The sequence below is a fragment of the Petaurus breviceps genome, unplaced genomic scaffold, assembly GCF_028583685.1.
Source record: "Petaurus breviceps papuanus isolate PSGF00001 unplaced genomic scaffold, PetGlider_PUasm1.0 90633, whole genome shotgun sequence".
Taxonomy (NCBI): domain Eukaryota; kingdom Metazoa; phylum Chordata; class Mammalia; order Diprotodontia; family Petauridae; genus Petaurus; species Petaurus breviceps.
Window position 1 is genome coordinate 193,072 of NW_027187293.1, and position 25,490 is coordinate 218,561.

General features: G+C 40.6%; 1 protein-coding gene across 4 annotated transcripts in view; it reads right to left on the minus strand.

Moving 5' to 3' along the window:
- SDCCAG8 (SHH signaling and ciliogenesis regulator SDCCAG8) overlaps window positions 1–25,490 on the minus strand; it is a 270,183-nt gene that overhangs the window by 23,838 nt on the left and 220,855 nt on the right. For all 4 annotated transcript variants that reach the window (XM_069064466.1, XM_069064464.1, XM_069064463.1 and 1 more), the window contains exon 14: window positions 5,703–5,829. In XM_069064466.1, coding sequence (XP_068920567.1) covers window positions 5,703–5,829 — 127 coding nt within the window. The remainder of the gene's footprint in view (window positions 1–5,702; window positions 5,830–25,490) is intronic.

The window sequence follows — 25,490 nt, forward strand, 5'->3', positions numbered from 1 at the left end:
AAACTTGTCTGCTAATGAAATGACCAGGTGGACAGTGAGGATACTACCAATAAAATATAACACTTGGCAAAAATATTCCAAACCATTGTAGAAATATGGATGTAGCTTCTGGCTTTTTACTTTTTAATGTGTTGTGGTAATGTGTGTGTGTATGTGTGTGTATTTTAATGTCATATGCCTGCCAGTCCATATTGCTGTAAGGTAGGATATAGAGAGAGACTAGAGGGTCTCATCTCTGACATCAAAGGTGCTGCTTGCTTTAGGTGACATTTCAACTGAAATTTTAAAATGTAAATATCAGAAATAACTTGAGCTAAATGCAATTCATCTAACTATATCTAACCATGAAAATAGAAGATCAGATTATTACTGTTGCCATCTTGATATAAAACTTTCAAGTTTGCAAAGCATCTTCCTCATAACTCTATGAGGTGTTACTATTCCCAAATTACAGATGAGAAATCTAGCCTCAGGTATTTTTACAGGGTCACATCCCTAACATCAGAGCCAGAACATAAGTCTCCTCACACCAAGACCAGACTTTTTCTCCTATTTCCCTTTGAAATCACACTCTGGAAATCTTAATTCTGATACTAGCTGCAAAGAGTGCAGAGCTTAGTTGTGCACCCAGTAAAAATAAATAAAAAGGCAACGTTCTCCATAACAATGACTGTATCTTTCTCGTTCCAGGGCTGTCATCCTGCCTTCATGAGAAAAAGGGATCTTAATATACCAAAGAACAACATGGTGTGTGGTGTGCAGTCATATGCTTTATGTTAAATAGCTGTCTTGGTTGTTTTAAATGGTTCACTGGAAGTTTCACTAACATGAAGCCCTTCTGCACTCTAGCATTCAACGAGCTTGTTCAATTGTAAAAATTCATCCCAAGAGGTTGAAGCGCACTGACATTCCCTAAGTCAAGTCTGATGCCATCCCTGGGTGACAAACAGCCCATCAGTTTATGGCTTCAGCTGAGAGCTTCCAAACCTGGATGGCTGCCTCCTCTTTGAACGCTGAAGTTTGCTACAGAATGAAGCCAAAATTTCTCTCTCCCAAATTTCTTTTGTCATGTTCCTATTAAAATAACTCCAAATGTAATATTTGAATCTGAAAGGTTCCTTTAGAGATGAGCCAGATGGGCCAGTATCAGATAGCAAGAGCTGGTCAAATCCATTCTGTTGCTTCAGGCAGGGGAAGAAAGTCCTGCTCACTGCTTCCAGAGGACTTGCTAGTTTTCTGCTACATCTCTCTGAGAAGCTCATAGTCCACTTGGCAATTAGGAAATTCTGAAAGCCTTAAGAAAGTTCCCTGAAGCACTGATGATTTTATCATTAAAAACTGACAGTGCTTAAAGCAGGCAATAGGGGGCTTAGAAGGCAAACTGCATATTGTAATGATCAAGTGGAGAACGGCGCTGAGGCTGAAATTTGCTCCTGTAGAGCCTCTCTCCCCCATTTCTCTGTATGAATGGGATTTCAGCTGCACAGTAGCCAGGAGCCTTTAGCAACTATGCTCTTAGTTCTGAGATTACAACTGGTCAGGTCTAGAAGTGTGTGTGCAACCTGGTAGCCTTCCCTCCATCCCTCTAGAGCCTAGCTGTAGACATTGGGGCTAACAAACCTCCCAAGCCCCCAGGCCTTGTGGAGGGCACTGGGAAAGACAACTGGCTGGGCCAGAGTCAAATTAAGGCCCTTAGAAATGAGGACAACGTTCTAGGGGCAAAATATAGGAAAAAGGAGAAGGTACTTTCCCCATTTCCCTGTTTGTCCAGCACGTCCACGTTTTCATCACTGTTTCTCCCTCACTCTTTATGTCTGTCACCAGCTCCCCATCCCCAAAGGGATTTGGGCCTAAAAGGCCGTGTAGGGGTAAGGAAGATAAACATAGTACTAGTTCACACTTACAGAGCATTTACAGAGTTAGGGATGCTTTGTCCACAACAACCCTCTTGGGCAGTATACATAGTATTACCTCTTACATAAAAGCGGGTACAGCTCTAGCTCCTAGGGAAGGTGGCAGGTCTGTCAGCAGAATGGGCACAGGGTGAGATGATACAGATGGGTGGTGATCTGCACCAGCCAAGGGAATACCTCCATGAGTGAGATTGGAGATCCTCTGAAGTACAGAAGCAGAAACAGACTTGGAGAGGGCATGGATATGAGAGATTGTAGACTCATCATTTCACAGATGAGACTGAGGTTGAGGTGGGAAGTTGCATGTACCAGGCAGGACCCGAACTTGAGCTTTTGGACTTCGAGATCGGTACATTACCATCACCTATGGTGCCATTTAATGGGACAGTTTAGAGAGTCCCAAGAGGGTGATGAAAAGATGGGGGACTCACACCAGTGCTGTGAAGTTCTCTGGTTCCTAATGCAGGGTATTTTTGAAAGGATGGAAAAGATCTGCTGTCATTAGTTTACAACTATATTGTCCCAATTAATAATACGAATTTACTTACTTTGATGACAGCTTAACAAGCACCTGTGTTTAATCGTACTCAGTCAGTGAAAATGACTTCCAATTGGTGAACTCACCATCCCAAAAAGAAGTTGTAATGGGGCAATAAGCACAGCTGCTCTGAAAAAAACACCTCTCGAAGCAGCCTGGTGTAGTGAAATGAACATGTGACTTGGGAGGCTAAAGACCTGGGTTCAGGTCCTGACTTCATTCACTATTTTTAAGTTTTGTTGAAGACAAATTTCTTAACCTTTCTGAGTCTCAATTTCCCCAAATGTAAAATGAGGGAAAATAAAGCTTGTTTACTTTACAAGGAAAGAGCTTAAACAATGAAACTTCATGTAAAAGTGAGCTATTGCTATTGCCACCTCCATACCTTCACTCAGAATGTCCCCTCCACCTTGACTGCCCCCCTCCTTATGACCTCTTCAAATCCTACCAATCTGCAATAAAAGTACTAGTCCATGTATTTCAAGAGTATAATTCTGTGTGATAGTTCCGCCATTATACGGTGAGCTGGAAAGAGCACCAAAATCCACTGTGTATTCAGGAGACTTCCCAAGATACTCAGTGAACCTGGAATTGTAGAGTAAGCCAAAGACGTTTGATCCAGCAGGCCCAGGTGGGCAAATCCAAAAACTTTCTTGAGTACCTGTGATGTAGGAAATGCCATTCTCTTCTGGTAGCCAAGAAAAGCACTGAATTTAAGAGTCCTTGGGTTTAAATCCTGGGATTTGCCACTTAATTAATACTTGTGTGACCTTGAACAGGTCACTTTAATTCCATAGTTCTCAGTTTTTCCTTATCAATAAAATGAAGATTTTAGACTACATGTCTTCTGAGGTCCCCTTTAGCTGCAATTCTATGATACTAAAATTAAGTAGAACATAATTCAGAGGTTAATTTTATATCAATCAACAAGCATTTATTAAGTGCTTACTGTTGGCCAGGCATTGTGCTAGGCACTGGGCGTACAAAGACAAAAAACGAGGTCCCTGCCCTCAAGGAATCTCCATTCTATCTATTCTATAAAATCTTCTAACTACCTTACAATGGTGTCTTATTCTGCACATGTGTGTTCTTTGCAATTCTCCCAGGCCTCTATTTCATCGATAAAATGGCATAATAATGTTTTCACTCCCTCCTACCTCACAGAGTTGCTGTAAAGAAAATGCTTTGTATATAATTCTTTAAAAATATGTTCATGTTTTTTGTAGTGTGCGAAAAAGGATAGAAGGACAAAAAGTAAGTGAAGGCCAAGCCAGGATATCCATTTATAGGGGCAGCAGCAAAAGAAAGGAAAGATAAATTAGTGAACAGGTAAGCAAGCTGGCTCAGGAACCAAGGAGGGGCAGGATGCTTCAGGATGGGTTTAAGTGAGCAGGGAAGGCCCCTGAGCAAGAATCATCTGTTACATCTGTCACTGGCTCCCCACCCCCAAGAGGATTTGGGGCTTGGGGGAGTAGGCCAGGGGACCAGTGAGGCAGTGTAGGGGTGAGGAAGATAAACATAGTAACAGTTCACACTTTCAGAGCATTTTCAGAGTTAGAAATACTTTCCCCACAACAACCCTCTCAAGGAGTATAAGTATTACCTCCTGTATAAAAGGGGGGAAAGCTAGGGAAGACCTCCGGCTCCTGGGGAAGGCCCTTCTCTGTGGAGGACCTGTCAGCACAATGGGTACAGGGTGAGACAATATGGATGGGCTGTGATCTGCACCAGCCAAGGGAATACCTCCCTGAGTGAGATTAGAAGCAGAAACAGACTTGCAGAGCTCGTGGGATAGCGCCAGAAGAGACCTCAGAGGTCATAGAACATTAACTCTCATTTTACAGAAGAGGAAACAGGTCCATAAAAGTAAGTGTCAAATGTGGGATTTGAACCTAGGGAGCCCAGTCCAGCTTGATCCACTAGGCCACTCTGCTTCTAATGCCCTTCAACACTTTTTTTTTGGCAAGGTATCTGGGTTAAGTGACTTGCCCAGGGCCTCACAGTTACTAAGTGTTAGAGGCCATACTAAACTCAGATTCTCCTGACAGCAGGACAAGTGTTCTATTGACTGCATCGCCTAGCTGCCCCTCAACACTAACTCTTAACTTCTGCTCATAGAAACTTAAGACCCAGAGCTGGACCCTTCCCATATCCTTTCAGAAAGAGTCAGAGCATAGTAGACAAAGCACTTGATTTGAAGCCAAATGACCCAGGTTTGAGGTTCCACTCTTCCTCGTGCCCTGTGACCTGGGGTAAGTCACCCCACCTTGTCCTAGGTCACAAGCCCAGGGCCTGTACCCAGCCAGCAGGCCTCCTACTCTGGCACACCAATAGCTCAGGATAGAAACTGCTGATTCCAGTGAGATTCTGGCCCCCTTAAAATAACACTGAGCTCAAGAAGCACCTTGTCATCATCATTTTTATAGAACATAAAAGCTTTACCAAGTACCTTTCCCAAAACAAATGTGTAAGGCTGATAATGCTAGGATTATTGTTGCCATCTCAGTGAGGATGAAACAGAAACTCACATAAGTTAAATGACAGGCAAACACGGGCATGGAGGTCTCCTGCCTTTTAATATCCCTGCTCTCAGCATCATCCTGCTTCTCACTTAGACCAATTGAAAGCTCAGTGATATTACCTGATAACTGTTCACTGTTGTTTCAGTGGGATATAAAGGAAAGAGAGTTGGACTTAATGAGGAAAACTGGGTTCAGATCTCAGCTCTGACATGAATTGTGTGACCCTTGGCAGACATTCTCTTGGCCTCAGTTTCTTAATCTGTAAAATGGGGGTAATATTTTCACTACTTACTTCAAAGGAAAGTGCTTTGTAAAACCTTAAATTGCTATGCATATATGATTTATCCATTTTAACTTCAATGCAGTTGGTTTGCATTCTAATTAGATAGTAAACTCCTGGAGGGTAAGGGACTATGAGTGTCTGATACATTTCATATATTCTCTGCGGTGCCTACTACAATGCTGGGTGTGTGGTGGCATTCAAGGCTTAGTGAATGCTTTGGTCTGTGAGGACTAGCCTGATTTCTAAGGCAGTTGGGATGGGAGGAACAGATAAGGATAGAAGAAAGCTGAGAGAACTGGAAGGGAAGAAGAATGAGGCAACAAGGGAGGGGAAGTGGGGGGGAGCAGGAGGAGAGCCCCCACCGACTGCTCAACAGAGGCCTCTTCCTGGGCGATCTCACGCTGGCAGTGTTCTTCCCCTTGGCGGCTGGGCTTCAGCTTGCATACCTGGGATTTCAGACTCTCCACCTCTTCCGTTAGCTTCTGTCTCTCCATCAAAAGTTCGTTCTGCTTCTTGAGGAGCAGCACCAGTTGTTGAGCCGTGGACTGGCAATGCCTGTCCAGCTGGTTTAACCTGGAGAAGAAGATGCCGTGAAATCAGAGACGGCCTCCCCACATGTGGAGAGCCAGAACCTCATCCCAGGCTGGGAAGGGCCACAAGACAGTCATGTACACACCTAAATGCTTCTATACCACCTGGAACAACTGGACCTCAGAGAATATTTAGCATTACATACTATAGATCTGGAAAGGAGTTGAGAGACCATCTAAGTCCAATGGGATTTCCTCCTCCATCTTCAAGTGATCTTAGATTTGGTTAACTGGGTAAACATTAAGTGATCTCAGAAGAGTATAAGGTCCTTTCTGGACTTTGTGTTCTGTCTTTGTGTCACTGACACTCAGCATGGTTGATGTCTTACATAGAATGGGAGTTCATTATTAAATGTTTATTGGATACAGAAACTTGGAGTTGGAAGGCACCTCCGAGGATCATCTGGTCCCATCCACAGCAGAGCAGGATTCAACACTAGAATATATTTGACATTTTTATTCAGCCTCTGCTTGAAGACCTTTGTCTCTAGAGAAGAGGTTCTTAGCTTTTTTATATATAAATTGTTCTGGCAATCTGATGAAGCCTTTGGACGTTTTCTATTATTAATATCCTTTCAAAGTAATGCAATTGCCTAAGATAAAATACTTAGCATTATAAGGGAAATCAGTTATCTAAAATACAGTTATCAGAATGTTTCTTAAAAGTTCACAGATACCCTAAAATTTATTATCAGACTTCACTGCTGTTCTAAAGGATGACCACTTTTGGAAAATGATAATCATTCCAAAGTTGATAGGGCATTGGTTGGATCTGGATCTAAATCCTGCCTCAAACACCTATGAGTTGCTCTCTTTGCTTCAGTTTCTTTATCTGTAAATGAAGAGTGGTGGACTTGCTGGCTTCTAAGGTCCGACCCTTCTGACTCTAAATCTATGATCCTTTGATCCTAAACCTTAATTTACTTTTCCCTGTCCACCCACTGCTCCTGATTATGGCTTCTTGCTACAAGTTGAACAGGTTCACTGTCTTCCCCACATGACAAATGGCCTTCAGGTACTTAAAACCAAACTATCTTTCCTCACCAGCACCTCCCTCCCTCCCAAAATATACACACCAAGTCTTCTCTTCACCAGCCTCAAGTTCTTTCAACTGATTGTCATTTGGGACAATTTCAAGGCTCTTCACCATCCTGGCCACCTATTTTCTGACACTTATGTAGGAACTGAACATAGTATCTGACCAGGTAGAGTCTGACCAGGGCAGGGGATCATCACCTCCTTGTTACCTGGACAGTGTCCCTCTCCCAAGAGGCAGATTCTCCTAATATAAGTAGCCCATGATCACATTAGCATCTTGAACAATATCATACTGTTAATTAACTCAAATGGAGATTTAATGCACTGAAATCCCCAGTTCTTTTGCAAGGGCTTTCTGGCCCCATTTGCCCCATATTGTATTGTGAAGCTGAACTTTTGAACACAAGTGCAAGAATTCAGAGTTACCAGTATTGAAAGGTATCTTATTAGGTGTGGCCTAGTGTCATAGTCTATTAAGAAGATCCTTTTCAGTTCTTCAAATATCTCTCCCAATTTGTGTCAAATGAAAATCTGATATTAAAATAAAAAAATTTTAAAAATAATAATTTATGATAATTAAAATTGATACCTTTATCCATTATTCAAAAAATATTAATTATAAGGGGCCCAGCACAGATTTCTGGAACACTCCACTAGAGACCTCCTATCAAAACCATTAAGGACTGACTACTTTGGCAGTCTGGTTGCTGAACCAATTATGAACCCACATATCTATACTACCACCTATCCCAGTGGTTCTAAAAGTGTGGTCTAGGGATTCCTGAGACCTTTTCAGGGGGCCCCATGAGGTCAAAATTTTTTTATATTATATTATTATTATAACAATAATAATATTTGAGTATTTTAATTTCTAATAAGATAAAGTTTTAAGAGATACAACCCATATAAACAAAAACTCTCTGGTGGGGAGTAGGGTGGGAATGCTTGATAATGTTTAAGAGTGTAAAGGGGTCATGAGACCAAAAAGTTTGAGAACCCTTGATTTAGCCCACACCTCTCCATCTCTTCCACAAGAATGGCATGACATACTTTACCCAATGCTTTGCAAAAATCTAGATAAATTATATCTATAGTATTCTCCTAATATCCCAGGTCAGTAGCCCTAACAACAACAAAATAAATGAATTGTTGAATCTCATTTAATCAGTGTAAAAACCTAGGTAATCTAATCCATACATGGATAAATGACTCTACAATCTCCAAATAAGAGTTATTTAATCTTAGATTGCAGAAGTCCAGAAACAGGGAACTCCCTACCTCTCAGGGTAAATTGGGACTTCTTGACAGCTCCAGTGGTCAGTAAGCTTTCCCCTTGTATCAAGGCAAAATCTGCCTCTCTGCATTATCACGTCTGTATGATGGAAGCCCCTGATACTAAACAGATGATGAGCTCATATTCTCTTGACAGGCTATCAGCCAGCAGTACAAAATCGCCCTCAGGTACATGTGGTTCTTGGAGAAGACATCAATCAGCCTGACATTTGTCTCTTCATAAGCCTCTCAAAATCTGAGGTTGAATTGGGGCCATTCATAATGAAGTAGCAATTAGAAAACTCTAAGTTGAGGGGGAAACCATTAAATACAAAAAGAAAAAAAAGTAAAGATAGAAAAAAACTACTTTTATTCCTGAATTTACATGCTGAAGGAGGATGCAAATCACATGATGGTAAGGATGCAGGGGGAGAGAAGATGCAAACTGAACTCAATGTTTTCCATTATTAATCATTTAGTCAATCATGAGCCCCAGGACTGATGGCCAGATGTCTTCAAAGATTTGTTGCTATTTGTCTTTGCTGCTGCTTGGGCCTTCTACTTTCTACCTGCTAATCCCATCAAACTCTTATTCTTATTTATGCACTGACTGCTCACTGGACACTTGTCTCAAACCTCTCTTTTATACCAGACCAGACATGGAGCACTTAGATAACATTAGATCGCATTAGCATTTACTCTTCAGATTCCAGCTGACAGATCACAAAGCATTGTTAAGAAAGTTAACCTTGATTTTGTAAGTTCACTTTTTGTAGAGCATCAAAATGCACTTTAAAATCTGGTGAACATCATTACTGTGGAAACTCAGCTTAGAGATTTAAAGGTGGAGCAGGCCACCCCAGCATACAAACTGCACATCCTAACCTCAGCAAGCAAGTCTTCCTTGAAGGTGTATTTAAAAAAAGAAAAAATATCTATTTTTTTTTCCTCCAATTACATGCAAAATCTATTTTTAACATCCATTAAGTTTTGAGTTGTAAATTTTATCTCTCCCTCTTTCCCTTCCCCCTCCTTGAGATGCTAAGCAATCTGATACAGGTTATACATGTGTAATCATGTAAAACATTTCCATATTAGTAATTTTGTGGAAAAAAACTCAAAAAAAGAGAGTAAAAAATTAGTATCCTTCAGCCTGTATTCAGATGCCATCAGTTCTTTCTCTGGACGTGGATAGCATTTTTCATCATGAGTCCTTTGAACTGTCTTGGATCACTGTATTGTTGAGAATAGCGAAATCATTCACAGTTATTCATCATATAATATTGCTGTAAGTGTGTACAGTGTTCTCATTTCACTCTGTATCAGTTCATGTAAGTCTTTCCAGATTTTCCTGAAATCATCCTGCTTATCATTTCTTATGGTGCAATAATACTCTATCACAATCATATACAACAACTTGTTCAGTCATTCCCTAATTGATGGGCACCCCCTCTGTTTCCAATTCTCAGCCATTACAAAAAGAGCTGCTATAAATATTTTTGTACAGATATGTTCTTTTCCCCTTTCTTAAAAGTCTCTTTAGGATATAGACCATTTAGTAGAAGTACTGATGGGTCAAAGAGTATGTGGTTTTATAACCCTTTTGGCATAACTGAAGGTGTATTTTTAACAAGTCAGTTTACTCATTTGCAAAATAGGGATAACAACACTCCAGCCTCAATCAGTATTGTAAAAAGAAAAGAGATTACAATTCTTTGTGAGTTATTATGAACTGGCCAGCACCTGTATATGTTCAACAGAGCCCTATTAATCTGTTTGAAGCCAGAACAAGCCTAAACTGAGAGAGTTGGGCACCATGAGAATACTTTAATATTTCTGGGGCATGAAAATGGTTAAATTAGAATCAGAGTATGTCGATATTAAATGAACTAGATTCACCATTGTATTTTATAGACGAAGAAACCGAAGTCTAGATAGAAATGCCTTGCCCAAGATCAGATAGCCTGTTAATGACATCCAGTTATAGATTTCTGTTGTTGCAAATAGTCTTGTGATTATAATGCCCCAAATTAAAATTTGGTCATATTTTCCTGGATCTACTTTTCTGTTTGTAGAAGAAAAACAGTGACATTCTAGGAAGGCTGTGGTCCTTCATTTGCCCTTTGGGAAGCACAGACTAAACAGAACAAAAACTTGATTCTGTTAGCCTGATTCTTTCATCTCCAAACAGTATCCTAGAAACTACCTCAAGGGGCTGGGGGTGGGGAGGATAATGGAGAAGGGAGAATTTCCCTAGGCTACATACCTTCAGTCTCCAAGGGAGTCAGATAAAAAGGGTATCTGAACCTCCCCAGTATGGAAATTCTAGTTTTGAACCCTGGTCTCCCCCTCTATATAATCTATAAAATTTAGACACTGAACTGAGCTCCCTCTGCTTAGTAATTTTCTCAGGAACAACAAACTCAACGGGCTAGCCTGCACTTTGATTTTAGGCACTGAACCATCCAATCCTGCTGTAAGTTGATCAAACATTGTAGCTGTTGTCTCCAAAGCCTACTTCACCCTTGCCCCACATCCTCCACCCCTTCATGCAACTCTGTCTCAGTGGGTCTTCTCCTCAGACTTTAGGGGTAAAAGAAATAGTCATTTGTAGCATCTGTGGGTAGAAAGAATGTGTGTATATACATATATGTTCATATGTACCCCAAACTATTTTTCCCAAGTTTCCTAATATATTCTACCTAACCAAAGATAAGATAGCTAAATTTTTGTTGTGGATCTCTAAGATTCCACTGTTCTTGATTCAATCAAACTAAGAATGACCTTCTCTTCCTATGTTGTTTCTCCCTAGTTTTCTGGCTTACAATCAATCTCCTTTTCTGTTTTAGAATCATTGTGGAAGTCAAAGGCTAAGAGAATCATAGGATTTAAACCTTGAGATGACCTTAGAAATCGTTTATCTCAATTTCCTCATTTCACAGATAAGAAATGAAAGAGCAGTACTCATCAAAACCATTTGGTATTAGTTAAAAATAGAGTGGATCAACAGACTAAAAGACAAGGTAGAATAAAAAAACAATGGGATTCAATAACCCAGTGTTCAATTGATTAAGAAAGATAAATTACTTAAGTAGGAATATTCTCTGTTTAAAAAATTGAAACCAGAAAAAAAACCAGAAATTAGGCTTAAAAATAATTTGCTATGTCCCACAATAAGTTCCAAATGAATGTGACTTATATTAAAGATCATAATACAAAAATGGGAAGAAAAGTAGATTTTAGAGCCATGGATAGGAGATGTATTCTTAACCAAGTGAGATTGAGGTGATTACAAAAGATATAATCATTAAGTTTGATTATATGAAATTGAAAGGTTGCTATACAAACAAAATTAACATTTTGAATAAGAAGAAAAGTAGTCAAATGGGAAAAACATCTTTGTAACAAATTTCTCAGATAAGAGTTTGGTAGTGAAGTGCCCACCAGAAATCATACACCAATGCCCCTTAAATCTACTAGAGGGGACCCCTACTAGGTTCCTTGGCAACCACCTAATAGGCCCCAATAATAAAGAAATGTTTCACCTGTGTTGCTAGAAACATGCCACAGATTCCCATAGATTCAGGTCTGTTTATGTTTGTATCCAACGCTTTGCTAAGGGATCATGGCTTCGCTTGGCTTCACTAGGAACAATACTAAGGCTTCGCTTCAATAGGAACAATACTAACATCACTGCACCCCCTTAGAAACATACTCTGTTAGCAACACCTAGGTCTATAAAAAATGCATCTTACAGAAGACTCGATGCTGTCTTCCCTATTGGGGAGGCAGTCACCAGCTGGTTAATAAACACTTCAGTTGGCATTGCTGTCATGTCCATTTCATTTGTCCACTACAGTATCCAAGACATACAGACAGCTAACAAGTATGTGGGTATATGGAAATGCTATTATTCCCCAATAGATTAAAGGTCAAAGGAAATTAAAAAAAAAACAACAGTTCTTAAAATTTCCATATATTCCAAAATATTTATAGCTGTACTTTGGTGGTAACAAAGAATTGAAAACAAAGTAGATGCCCATTGACTGGGGAATGGCTAAACCAATTGTGGTACATAGACATAATGTAATGTTATCATGCTGTAAGAAATGAATATTATCAGCACAGAGAGGCAGGGAAAGACTTACATGATCTGATGCACAGTAAAGTAAGTAGAGCCATAAAAACAATATACACAATGACTACAACAATATAAATGGAAAGAACCACAAAACAATAACAAATGATTACAAAACTTGAGAGAACAATCATAGGCCCACAGAAGAGAAAGAAGACATCTCTACCCCACTCCTCAGCAGAGACGGAAGGTACACAGGCATTATACATAATACATGTTTTCAGATTTGATTTTGCTGATATTTTCTCTTCCTTTTTATTATCTGGAATAGCTCTCTGGGAGGGGAAGGATACTATAAAAAAAGATGACAATAAAAGAGATCAGCAAAAATTTATTTAAAAAATGAACAGACCCAGGAAAAAAAAAATACCTTTCCATCAGTTGAGCTAGGATTAAAACTTAGCCTTCCTATTCCAAATCCAGCATTCTTTCCATCACATCAAACTACGTCCTATCTCATTTCACTCTGAAAGCATTTTCAATAGAAACCCCATCCATGATTCCTCTTGAGGCTTCATCACACTGCACAGCAGCCCAGAGACACTCACTCTCCTTCAGAGTGGTGTGATATTGTGGAGAAAAAATCACTGGGTTTAGTCAGAAAACCTGGGGCCCGACACTTACTCTGCCACTTACTTCTATCAGAAAACTGAACAAAAATTAATAAGTTTAACAGAGAGAAATGTGAAGTCACAGATCTGGGTTCAAAACACACACTTTATATTGGGGAGGTATAACTAGACAACAGTTCTCTTAAAAAGGATCTTGGTGTTTTAATGGCCCAGGAGGGCAAGCTGAGATAGCAGTGATGTAGCAGTCCCAAAGGGGAAGGAAATTTAAGGTTGCTTTAAGAGAGGCCTTGTGCTCAGGGACTAGATGATTTCTGAGGTCCCCTTTAACTCTCAAACCTATAATTCTCTGGTCTCCATAGACAGAGCATAGGATGCTGTGGAGAAGGACATCTATGATGCTGGAAAACAAGAAAACTCTAATCCCCTGGTGTATGAACAGAACATATTTATTTACTACATTTATTATGTACCCAAGAGGGACAGAAAGCTGGCCTTGGAATCATGAAGATCTAGGTTCACGTTGAGCATCTGACACATAATGGATGTGTGACATTAGGCAATGCATGTAACCTCAGGAAGCCCATGACTTACAGAACAAGTTCCAATCTAAATTGATAAAGAAAATTTCTCATTAGGAGCTCCCTACACCAATGGAAACAAATCTAGTAAGCCTCCGCTCCCCCCCCCCAAAAAAAATTAAATACCTCCTCTTTAGAAGACATTGTGCTCGGCATGCAAAAATAAAGCAGATATGGCCTCTGATCTCAAAAAGATTATAGTCTAGTAGGGGAGCATAGCTTTGCGTTCATTTTCCAGCCATACATTTACATTCATAATTTATCAGTTTGTGGCTTTGAAGCATATTAGCCAGGCATGCAATAGCTTTTTGCCCCTTGTGAAATATAAAGGGTTGTAATTTGCCAAGAACAGGGCAAAAGTGACTACTGAGGTCAACCAGTGGCCAGCAACTCCTTTTGAAGAACAAGACTGGATTACAGGTGTGACACTTTGCTATCAAAAAAGGCCCCCAGGGCCATCTCAGTCCCTGTGGGCACCTTACCCAGTACATTGATTAGGCACGAAAACACTCTCAAGGAATCAGCTGTTCAGTGTATGTTTCAGGGTTTCCAGAAATGATTACTTAAATCCAGTAAGTTCATCATCCATAAGGTCATCAAAGCCCCAAGTGTTGAGAATAGCCAATAAAAAAACCCACCCAAGGAAGTACAATACCTTGTTCTGTCATTAGAAATAAGTCCAGTTTAAGTCTGACTAATTTGCCTATGAGGACGTAGGAAGAGTTACCGAGGACTTTATTGTTCAAAAGTTGAGTAATGAGATACCTGAAACATTCCTGAGTAAGGAAGACACTGATGATATGTTTTGACCCTCTCTGGGTAACATCTCTATCACTTACTGACTTCGTTTCATTTTCAGATTGCTAAATGTGAGTTTGCCTTGATTACTTTTTAATCTATTTCCAAACCTTTTTAAAAACTTAATCATGTCACTTGTCTTTTAAAAAAAAATCCCTTCTACTGATCATCCAACTTTTATATCAATCAAAGCAATGGTAGGCACTGAAAAGGTGAAAAAAAAATATTGCTGATTTTAGGAAATGCAAACCTTGGTAAGGAAATATATTTCATTTGATTGGTCAAGGGTTATCAAGTTGAGGGAAAGCTGGTATTTTTTTAAATGACAAAAATACTGTTTTCTGAGAAGTTCTGCCATACAGACTGAACAAGTCCAGTCTATATATCACATCCTCACAGTACTGGGTCCTTAAACACACGTCCTTTGCTCTTTCTTCCTCACCCCTATATTCCTTCTTTCCTCATTTCTCCATTCTTCCCTCTTTTTTTTTCTATACCCAGTGATGAATAGATCTATTCTCTCTAACCTATACACAACTCTTCCTGTCGGACACCCTCTTTGTCAAATACCTGCTGGCATCCCCCCACGTTTGACTCCTCCCACATCTGACATACAGATTCTGTCACACATGATATAACCCTCTAATTCATATCCATGGTCTCTTCACATTAACATTTAATGATCCACAAGCAATACAACAGTTCTCCCTTCCTTGCCCCACCACCCAGCCAAACTCTCACATGTGGATGTGGGTCTGCTTTAGATCGATGTCTTGCCTGACACTTATTTTGAACAGTTTCACCTACATACAAAACGCTAGTAATAATATTGAGAAATGGAGCCAAAATACTAATGACCTTTATTGCAAGAAAATTCCACTGCTCTGGACACATGCAAAAAAAATGGAAATGGGCAAGACGCCCATTTGGCTATAGTGTAATGGGCTGATATGGGAACATGGTGTTCAAGAAAAACATTCATAGGTACAGGGCAGGCAGAAAAAAATGAGCAATCAAGCTTGTCCCCTCCTCACCCCTTCCACTGCCATAATCTTGATCTAAGCATTCATTATCTTTTCCCTACTCATCAAATCTTTGCATCTCTAGCATGTTCCTTTTCCAGTCCATCTTCCTGCCAGGAGGCTAATCTTTTCATTTAACAGCTCTGATCATATCTCTCGATCACTGAAAACTTAGTGTTTCTCCCCATTGCCCACAAAAAAATAATTCCAAACTCCTGACATCAGTCCTGCTTCTACCTACTTTCCTGCCTTATATCACACTACATGCATATTTCTTACATTAGTATTCCTTTCTGCAATTTACCCATGTTTGCTCACATGCCACTAACTCTACAAATTCAAATCTTAATCATTCTTCCAATCACCCTTAAAGGCCATCTTCTCCAAGAAGCCCTCCCGAATATACTCTGATCCTCTTCCTAACTGGTGCAACACTTTGTATTTATCTATGATGCACTTATCTTCCCCATGCTCCACTCTAAGACTCTCAACCACCTGCCTTGCCCCCTTTCTCTCTTCCTATCAGCCACCAGTCCAGACCCAAAGAGCCTCCTGCAGTCCATTCTGGGAGAGATGACCTTACTGAAGTAAGCCTTGGGCAGAGGTAAACTGGTTGGTGGTTGGAGGGTAAGTACCTAAAACGTGCCACCGTAAGTATGTGCATTAAATCTTCCCCTCCTTTGAAATTTCACCTATTATTCAGAAATTGATAAATCAAAATTACCTTTATTTAAAACCTCTACTTTAAAACATTTCTTTTTTATTTTTAAAGCACAATCCACTGCCCGATGGCTCCACTCAGAAACCCAGTGATTCTAAGTCATAGGCTATCTAGGCGGTAGCCCACTTCAGTGGCCACTGCACCCCAACATCCTCATACCCATTTATGCCAGCCTCACCCCACTAGTCTTCCTAGCCCATTCTTCCCTATGGAAGCTTCCACTGTGTTCTCTAGAACCCCCATTCTGTTGTTTTTAAATACATATCATATTAGTTATGTGCCCTACCCCATTCATTACTTTGTGTATATATAAGAGGCAACATGCTGTAGTGAATAATGCGCTGGCCTGAGAGTCAAGAACCCCAGGTTCAGATCCTACCTGTGACACTCACTAGCAGTATGACCTTGGGCAGATCTCTAAAGATCAGTCTTCTATCTATAAAATGAGGAGATTGGACTCAGCTAGCTCTAAATTCCCTTCAAACTCAAAATCTGTGATCTCGGATTATGTATTTTTCTATATACATGTTGTTAGCACCTTGAAGGTACAGACAGGACAAAGCCTCGCACATAGTAGGAGCTCAGTAAATGCTTTTTTTTAAATATTGAATTGACCTCCATAGTAGAAAAGTATAGAAATCACCATATCATCCAGTGCCTCCACTGCTGCCCTCAATGTCCCACACTCCTGTCACTCAGGGCAGCCATCTGACCCTGGCACAGTGGGCTCTCCCCACAACAAGGTAGGTCAGGTAGTGCAAAATATCAGACTTTTTCAATACCACTGTACCATGTACTAGCGGGCTGCCTTCTCTAATTTAAAATATCTGGCTTTTTTTTTTTTTTTTTTTACAAAATAAAGACAAGCAGAAGCAAGACTACAAATAAGGCAGCATAGTTGTGAACTCATAGGAAACAACAGTAGCCAGTCTAGCAGCTGAGTGTATGGAGACCAGTCAGGCCTCTCCCTGAAAAGGGCATGAACATCAGGAAGTGTGTCATTGTAATGGGAATGGGAATTTAAAGATCTTTCCTGCCCCTTAATAGACCTGGGGGGAGTTTGAAGACCTCTCCTGCTTTGAAAGTAAACTCTGCCCCCTAATAGACTGAATGTAGTCACATGGAGCCTGTGGTGGGAGGAGTTTGCTGAAGGGAAGCAGAGCCCACAGGAAGCTGGGAGTCAGAGCTAGCAAGACAGTGGAGGAGAGAGGTGCTCAGGCAAGGAGAGAGAGGTTTGTGAGTAAATATTGATCTTGTATTGGTTTGTGGAAAGGCTGAAGGATGCTGTGGCTCTCAGCATTATTATGGCTTCTGAATATCTTTGGTACTATGATGGAATCGGCTTACTGGTTTTGGGATTCTATTTTCTGGTATCTAAATAAATGCTTCAGTTCTATCCTATATCTGGAGAGTTTGGTATATTTTGTGAGCGGATGTCACACGGTACTTATAGTCATGGTCTTGACTGTGATTGTGGGTGTTGTAAATATTGCATTGGCGCTACAGCCATGTACTGTTGCAAATGGTCCCAGGTTTTACAAACTGCAGATATGCATGAAATAACAATCAAGATTCATTTAGTACTTCAAGGATTACAAAGTGATTATTCTCCCTATGAACTAGTTGGTAAAAAGTATTTTTCATCCCCATTTAACAGTAAAGGGAATTGAAAACTTAGGAGATGTTAACTGATCTGCTCAAGGTCATTCAACTTAGCATTTTCTCAAGGTGAGCGCCAGGTTCTAACCCAAGACTCCTGATTCCAAACACAGGTCATTCACTCATTCATCACAGAAAAGCAAAGTCATGGAGAATCCCAAATACTGGATTGTGAAATCATAAAACTTCAGGGATAGAAGGGACTTTCAAGAGAGCTTAAAGTGTTTGTCTCTGGGACAAAGTTGCAGATTCATATTTTGTCAAAAACAAACCTGAGCACATGTTCACACATACACAGCTAGTTTTTGTGTTAAGTGTCTGAGGCCAGATTTGAACTCAGGTCGTCCTGACTCCAGGGCTGGTGCTCTATTCATTGCGCCACCTAGCCGCCCCAGTGTCTTGCTTTAAGTAATAGATATATTACTGCAAAATTCCCTGCAAATCATATTTCTGTAAACTGACTCCTTTTTGAAGGCATGAGAGGAGTTTGTCACTTCACTAAAGGAACCCAATGGAGAATTCAGTTTTTGGTAAAGAAAAGTCACTCCCCTATTGACCCGTTTCACAAGTGTTAACTTTGTTTAACTGAAGAAATGCCCCAGTACTAAGATGATGCTTTTTGGCAGGAGGAAGCAACATAGAAGAATGGGGAAAATGAGATCTATGCAAAGGACTTTCCTGGGAGCTCTAGTTTGGAAACAGAGTGGAGTAGAGAGGCAGTTTTCCTCATCAAAATAAAAATCTTTCCCCCATTTATAGTATCCCTTTGTGGAGGACAAACAGCAAAACAAGTAAGGTATCTAACAGTTCTTGCTTAGGTATTAAATCCACATGGCTTAGCTTCTTCTTTGATGTAACTGTGTTTTAATTCATCATGGATTACAGGTCCTAGTAAACTCCATATTCACCAGAAGTAGAGACATCTGGCTTTTTTCCTGTCAGTAGAAAAACTGCCTCCATGAATTTTATTTTCTATTAAAAATTTTTTTTTAAGCAATTGGAGTTAAGTAACTTGCTCAAGGTTACATGGCCAGTTGTTTTGTGTGGGTGTTAAGTATCTGAGGCCGGAACCGATCCTGGGTCTCCTGACTCCAGGGCCGGCGCTTTTATTCACTGTACCACCTGGCTGCCCCTTCTATTTTTTAATTTAAACTGAAAATTTACTTTACGTTAGATAAATAGAAAGGTGAATCAGTCTGCTCCTTTTCATGGAATCTCATCCACCCCCTGTTCTATAAACTCCCATGGCTCCCTATTACTTCTAGGGTAAAACACAAATTCTTCTACTTGGAGTTTAAGACCTTTCACAACCTAGATTCACTCTAGCTTTCTTGTGTTATGTATGTGTCTCTCCCTTTCATGAATTCAGCAGTTCAGCCACATTAGCTTTCAGCCTGTTCCTCACAATCCATCTTTCATCTCCATACCTTTGTACTGGCTGTACCTGATGCCTGGAGAACATGTTCTCCTCACCTCTCCCCTTCCATTTAGGATCGCTTAAGTATGACCTGTGTGACATATAAAAAGTTCCAAGAGACATAATTTCTGGGTAATTAATCATTTTATTAATTATGTTGGTGACTAATGCCAAAGACTCCCCATGGAACCCACTCAATGTTAATATGCCCTTGGAAGAGTAGGTGTTCCTGAGGGTGAAAATCAACTCTGATTGATTAACAAGTAATGAGAAAATGAATTAATTATGAGAGATGGGCTTATTCTAATGATGGTCTGGGGCACATGACTCTGAAACTTCATTCTTGGACAAAGAGACTTATCTATACACCTAACACCCCATCTAGGGTAATCTGGACAAAAACGGGGATCTACTTCTATCCAGACCTGATTAAAACAACTAATGCACCTAAACCAAAATTTCTTTACCTTTTGATCAGCTCTAAACCTTCCCAGTTGGGTGTATCTCACACAATATTTCATCTCACTATCAACTCTATACTTCAAAGGCTAGCCTATGGAGGTTGATTTCTAAATGAGGAAAAGGAAAGAAAGGGAAAAACTTTAGGCCTAATTCAATAATTGGCTATATTAATATAGGAAAGAAATAGTCATTTCTTTCACCTTCCACATGAAGCCCCTCCTGACCTTCCTGCAATATTACCTTGTATTTATTGTGTTTATAGTAGACATGTGGGTGATGTTTCTCCTGAGAATGTAAGCTGCCTGAGGGCAAGAACTTTTGATTTTTTTCCTTGTGTAAATCCAGTGCCTAGTATACAGTAGGTACTTAATACCTTACATGCTTGTTGACTGACTGATTGATGGTTTTTTTGCCTGATTTATTACCAATATTGAAATCCCAGCAGACATAAAGCTGCCTGATGCCTCGCCGTTCCATGTGATGAATTTTAATGAAATCACATTAATTCAAAATAACATATTTTACTCTGAGACTCAAAAATTATTACTGTTTTACATTATTTTAATTAATGAATTAAGAGCCATGTACAACTGATGAAAGTGGACAAGGATGGCTACTACTTCAGTACCTGAGTTTAACCACTGTTCTGGTGAATCCTCTAGACTCAGAGCATCATTCAGAAGGTGGAGGCAATTTCAAATGGTTGATATTAGATTTCCCAATGCCCAGATCCAACTTTGCTCAGTGACTACTTGAATTAGTAATATGTGATGGGCAATTCTGGAAATCATTTGCTCCTTAATTATGAAAAATTAGATTCATGCATGTGTCATAACTCATTCCATTTTCATTTGCTATCTTATCAAATCTCTCTCTTCACCAGAGATAGGGCCAGTCTTCTAGATTTGTAGATAAGGTATATACTTATGTGGTATGTTTTCTGAGGAGGAGATGGGAAAATACCTGATGGGGAAGATGGGAAAACAACCCTTTCCCCCCGTTTTCAAGTGCAGGACATCTGTGTAATAAGGCTTTTATTCCACCATTAAAAGATAAAGTTAAAAAGGAATTCCTTCTGAGAGAGCACATTGCCTTAAGTTTGTATAATGCCTTTTGTTGATTAGGGAGAAGTAGGAGAAAAGAGAAGCAGAGGAATGGGGCACCTGACCTCAAAGTGAAGTAACAACATGAGGAAGACGTGACTGTCAGGTGGCACTGAACACACTTGGAAGACCTCCATTTGCCTAGGGTGGGTTCTGGGCACAGTGCTTACAAGGCGCCATCATTCTGGAAAAGCACCCTCCCTCTGAAGAAGTCCAGGCCTCTGCCACCTCTGCCTGGACTCTTGCAATAACAGTAGCCTCCTGTTTGCCCTCCTTGCCTCAAATCTCATTCCTCTCCACTTCATCACAGTCGCTCTAATGATCTTCCTAAAGCACATGTCTGACTATGCTATTCCCCTATTTAGTGAGATCTAGTGGTTCCTAAGTGTCCATACAGTCAACTACAAACTCCTCAGTTTGGCATTGAAAGCCCTTCACACCCTGGTTCCAACCCACCTCTCCAGCATTACTCCATTTTGCACATACTACATTCTGGCCAAACTGACTTTCTTGCTATTTCTCACCCGTGGCCTTCCGTGTCCTGATTCCATGCCTTTGCAAAAGTTGTGTCTCACGCTGGAATGCACTTTCTCCTCCCCCTGCATCTCTTAGTCTCATTAGTTTCTAATACACAGATCAGATGCAGCCTTGACACACAGGATAAAAGACACACATGCATACACTCCTTAACCATCTAACCTTATTTTGCATCTTTGCAACCATCTTTATCCAGTGGCAGCTGGGTGGCTCAGGGGATGGAGCACTGGCCCTGGAGTCAGGAAGCCCTGAGTTCAAATGTGGCCTCAGATACTTAACTTCTGGTTACCTTAATCCACTAGAAAAGGAGACGACAACCCCCCCCCCCCCCAAGATACTTGCCAAGAAAACCCCATGGACGGTGCTGGCACACTATGGTCCCCAGGGTCCCAAAGAGTCAGGAATGACCAAATGACTGAACAACAACCTTTCATCCACCCTATGTTCCAGGAAAGCCAGGCTAGTAGCTGTTCCCCAAACCTGTTTCTTCCCTCCGTGCATTTGTCCTTAATACCTGGAATCAGCTCTCTCCTCACCTTTGCCTGACAAAGTCCTTCTCTTCCTCCAGGGATCAGTTCCTGGAACATCCCCACCCACCTCTCCAGCATTACTCCATTTTGCACATACTACATTCTGGCCAAACTGACTTTCTTGCTATTGGCCAAGCCTTCTTTAATCTCTCCAGTCGAAAGGTTTTCTGCCTTTAGATTTCCTAGAGCGCACTATCTATAATAACTGGTAACATTTATATGGTGCTATAGGGTTTGCAGTATGCTATACACACATTCTCTCACAACTACCCTTTGTAGGTGATGAAGTTATGGCTCAGAGAGTCTGCCTGCCTCCTCCAGAGGCACACAGCAAGCACGTGTCTAAGGCGGAATGAGAGCGTGGGTTGGCCTGATTATCTCTGGTTATACACATCTCCATGTCTGTCAGCCCCACTAGCCTGAGGCTTCCTCCTAGTGGGGAGGGGCCTGCATCACCAAATAGACTTGTCTTGTCAGTACTAGGACAGTGCCTCCCATGCAGTGAGCTCTAAGAAATGTGAGCTGAATTGAATGGAAGCATCACAGTCCTTCTAAGTACGTGACTCCCTGGGGGCAACAGTTATCTTTTTTTCCCTTTAATCCGTAGTGAATATATAATTGGGACACAGCATAGTGTAGCAGCAAGAGCCTTGATTGGAGTTGTAGTCTAGCCACTTACTAGCTGTGTGTTAATACCAGTAGTATGATACCTCTCTCATAGAATTCTATGGGTCAAATAAGCTCATCTATGTAGAACATTTGGCAAACCTTGTGGCAATATATTAAAGCATTTATAATAATAATAATTATCATTGTTATTGTTACAGCTTCGTGCACCTGTTAAATTTCCACCTTGCAATAAAACCTCCCAATAGAAACAGAACTCATAATACATTTGGTGAAGTGGGTGAATTTTCCTGAGCAGAAGCACAAATACATTTATGACGATCGCTCATGGGTTTGCATTCCTATCTTCATTTATTGTATCCTCATTTGGGATACAAATGTGCCCAGAACATTTGGAATGGACCTGTGATTTCACTGATGTGGGGAACTGTCAGTAAAGAAATTCCTTCTACTAATGCGCATGGGCATTTGCTTAGTAACCTAGAGTGACAGAGCATTGCCTAGAGGGATGGAGAAAGTCAAAGTGCCTAGGACCAGTGTTTGTCCAAACGGGGCAGTTATTCCTGACTCCCAGGCCCAGTTCTCTATCCACAATAACACACACTGCTTCCCTTATAGGCACTTAATAAATGCTTGAGTGACAGATACAATAAAATTCATTCAGTAGTAATTTCTTAAGCACTTTCTATGTGTAAAGTGCTATTAGGTGTTGGAGGACATGCAAAGATAACTTACTGCCAGGTCCCCCTGCCTTTGGGGATATTATAATCTAGGGAAGTCAAATCCTGATATTTTATATAATTTTTAGAGTTTGAAGGGCCTTATAAGTCATCAAAGCAAAGCCAGACTCCAACTACCTCCACATTTATCAAGAAACTCCCACATTAGAAGAGAGAATGAAAACAAGCTTGTTGCTAAAATAAAAACTTAGTAAACATAATCTTTAACGATTACAAGTGGAATAAATACAAAGACAGTAGAAAATGTCCACCCTTGATGTAAAGTAACTTAAAATAATAGTCTCACTTTTAGTTTAGTGCCAGGTAAATTGGTTATGATTCTAAGAGAGGATGTCCCCAGCCCCTGTCTGGATGCCCTGAGGACATTCCTGTTTGTTTTCTAAGGGCAGCCATACGGCCACTGAGCCCGGCTGGTATCTCAGCCCTAATTGATGGGGTTCACGACCTGTCCTTGATTTACCAACCAGCCCTGTGTTGGTGGGAGAAGCCCTGTCATTTCAGTATAGCTTCTGTGCTGGTTTGATGTCTATAGCCGAGCCCACCTGGCTGCCGTGGCCCAGTAGAATCAGAGCAGAGCCACAGCCTCTCAATCACCAAACTCAATCACCCCGTCTGCCTGTCCTGGCACACCTCTTAATTGGGTTTTAATACAAGTAATCTGATAACTGCTCCTGGCTGTCCGTGGTAGCACTGTCGGTACTGAAAGCTTCTGATTTAGCTCCTCTTCCTGTCTACACTGAGGCAGCCTCCCCGCTGACCCTTGTCAAAGAACCCCATCTGCTGGTTGCCACGGTAACTGAAGGCGACCAATTGAGCTGAACAGAGAGCGTATCTCAGAAATAAAACGGGCAGCCAAAGGAATTCTGCTACGAGTAATAAATCACTTAGTAAAAAGGGGGTCCTTACACAGCCCTAAGTGTTATGATAATATGATTGTATAATTTTTCCAGACAGAGGGTTTGCAGTAGATCAGGAAGACTGGTCCTGTTTACAGGCTCATTTGGGATTCAACAGAATCAAATTGCCGAAGAGACAAACCTATAGAACGTTGTATGTAGAAACATGGGGGAAAGAACACCTCTGTTAAGTGTTTTTGTGAGATTTGCAGGGAAAACTGCATCTATAAGGACTCATTTTGGAAAAATGAAAAATTATTACTTTGTCCAGGCCTGCTAATATGCCCATTCTTTTAATGACAAAGACTGGAAACTCATCTCTAACTTATGTGGTATTGGGAATTTGCTTGGGATATTGAAAGGCCCGGTGACTTGCCTATGGATCAAAGGCAAGACTTTAACTTCAGTCCTTCTGACTCCCAAGTTGGCCCACTATTCACTGCCATATTGCCTCTTTTAGTGTTCTGGGTAGGCATTTTTCTAGGTAGAGAAAATGGGCAGAGACAAAAACGTGTATATTCCCCCAAATCCTATTAGAAGTCAAGTGGCATATATATCTATATGTGTGTGTGTGTGTGTGTGTGTACACACACATATAATAGATGTATGCATGTATATTTGTATTGGGCTTGCCTTGAGATGAAGAATACAATGAAAGCAACTTAAGTAATTACCTGTCACAAAGGAAGTTTTCTGAAATTAGAACTCAAAATGCTTGGGTGTATAACATTACAGGTGAAGTACCTGGATTTTCAGTGCCGAATATGAGATGTTTTATAGGAGCATCAAAGAGAGAGGGGTAGAAATTTTCCTTTTATGGAATGTTTCTTAAAAAATAGAGGAAAAAAAGGAAATTTTTTTCTGGGTTAAATATCGGAAAGAAGGGGGTAGAAAGAGGAGTAAAATAAAGACCACTATTGGACTGAGGTACTCCAGTGTCCAGTTCACTCTGAATGTTCTTTTTAATATATATTCTATTTTTTGGCCCCAGGAGATGAAGGATTACTGTGTCTATTACAAAGCTCCTGGAAGTGCCCCAAATGATGATCTTCAGAAAAGTGTTGCTTCTGTAAAATCACATATCCCAAATCACAGCTCAGAGGGGAGAATATGCTACCTAGAGGCTGATTATCATAAATTTATAGAACTATTAAGTAAGAAAGGTCTTAGAGATCACCTTGAAGGTAGGAAGGGAGGTTAGGAAGGAAGAAGTAATGAAATAAGCATTCATTAAGCACCAACCATATGTAAAGGACTGATCCTCATAACAACCTTGTGAGGTAGGTGCAATTTGTATCTCCATTTTTATGTATGAGGAAACTGAGGCAAACAACCTCACTGTGCATTTAGCACAGTGGCTAGCATATGGTAGGGGGTTAATAAATACTTATTTTCTTCCTTCCTCCATCCCTTCTTCCCTCCTTCCTTCCTTCCTTCCCTCCTTCCTTCCTTCCTTCCTTCCTTCCTTCCTTCCTTCCTTCCTTCCTCCCTCCCTCCCTCCCTCCCTCCCTCCCTCCCTTCCTTCCTTCCTTCC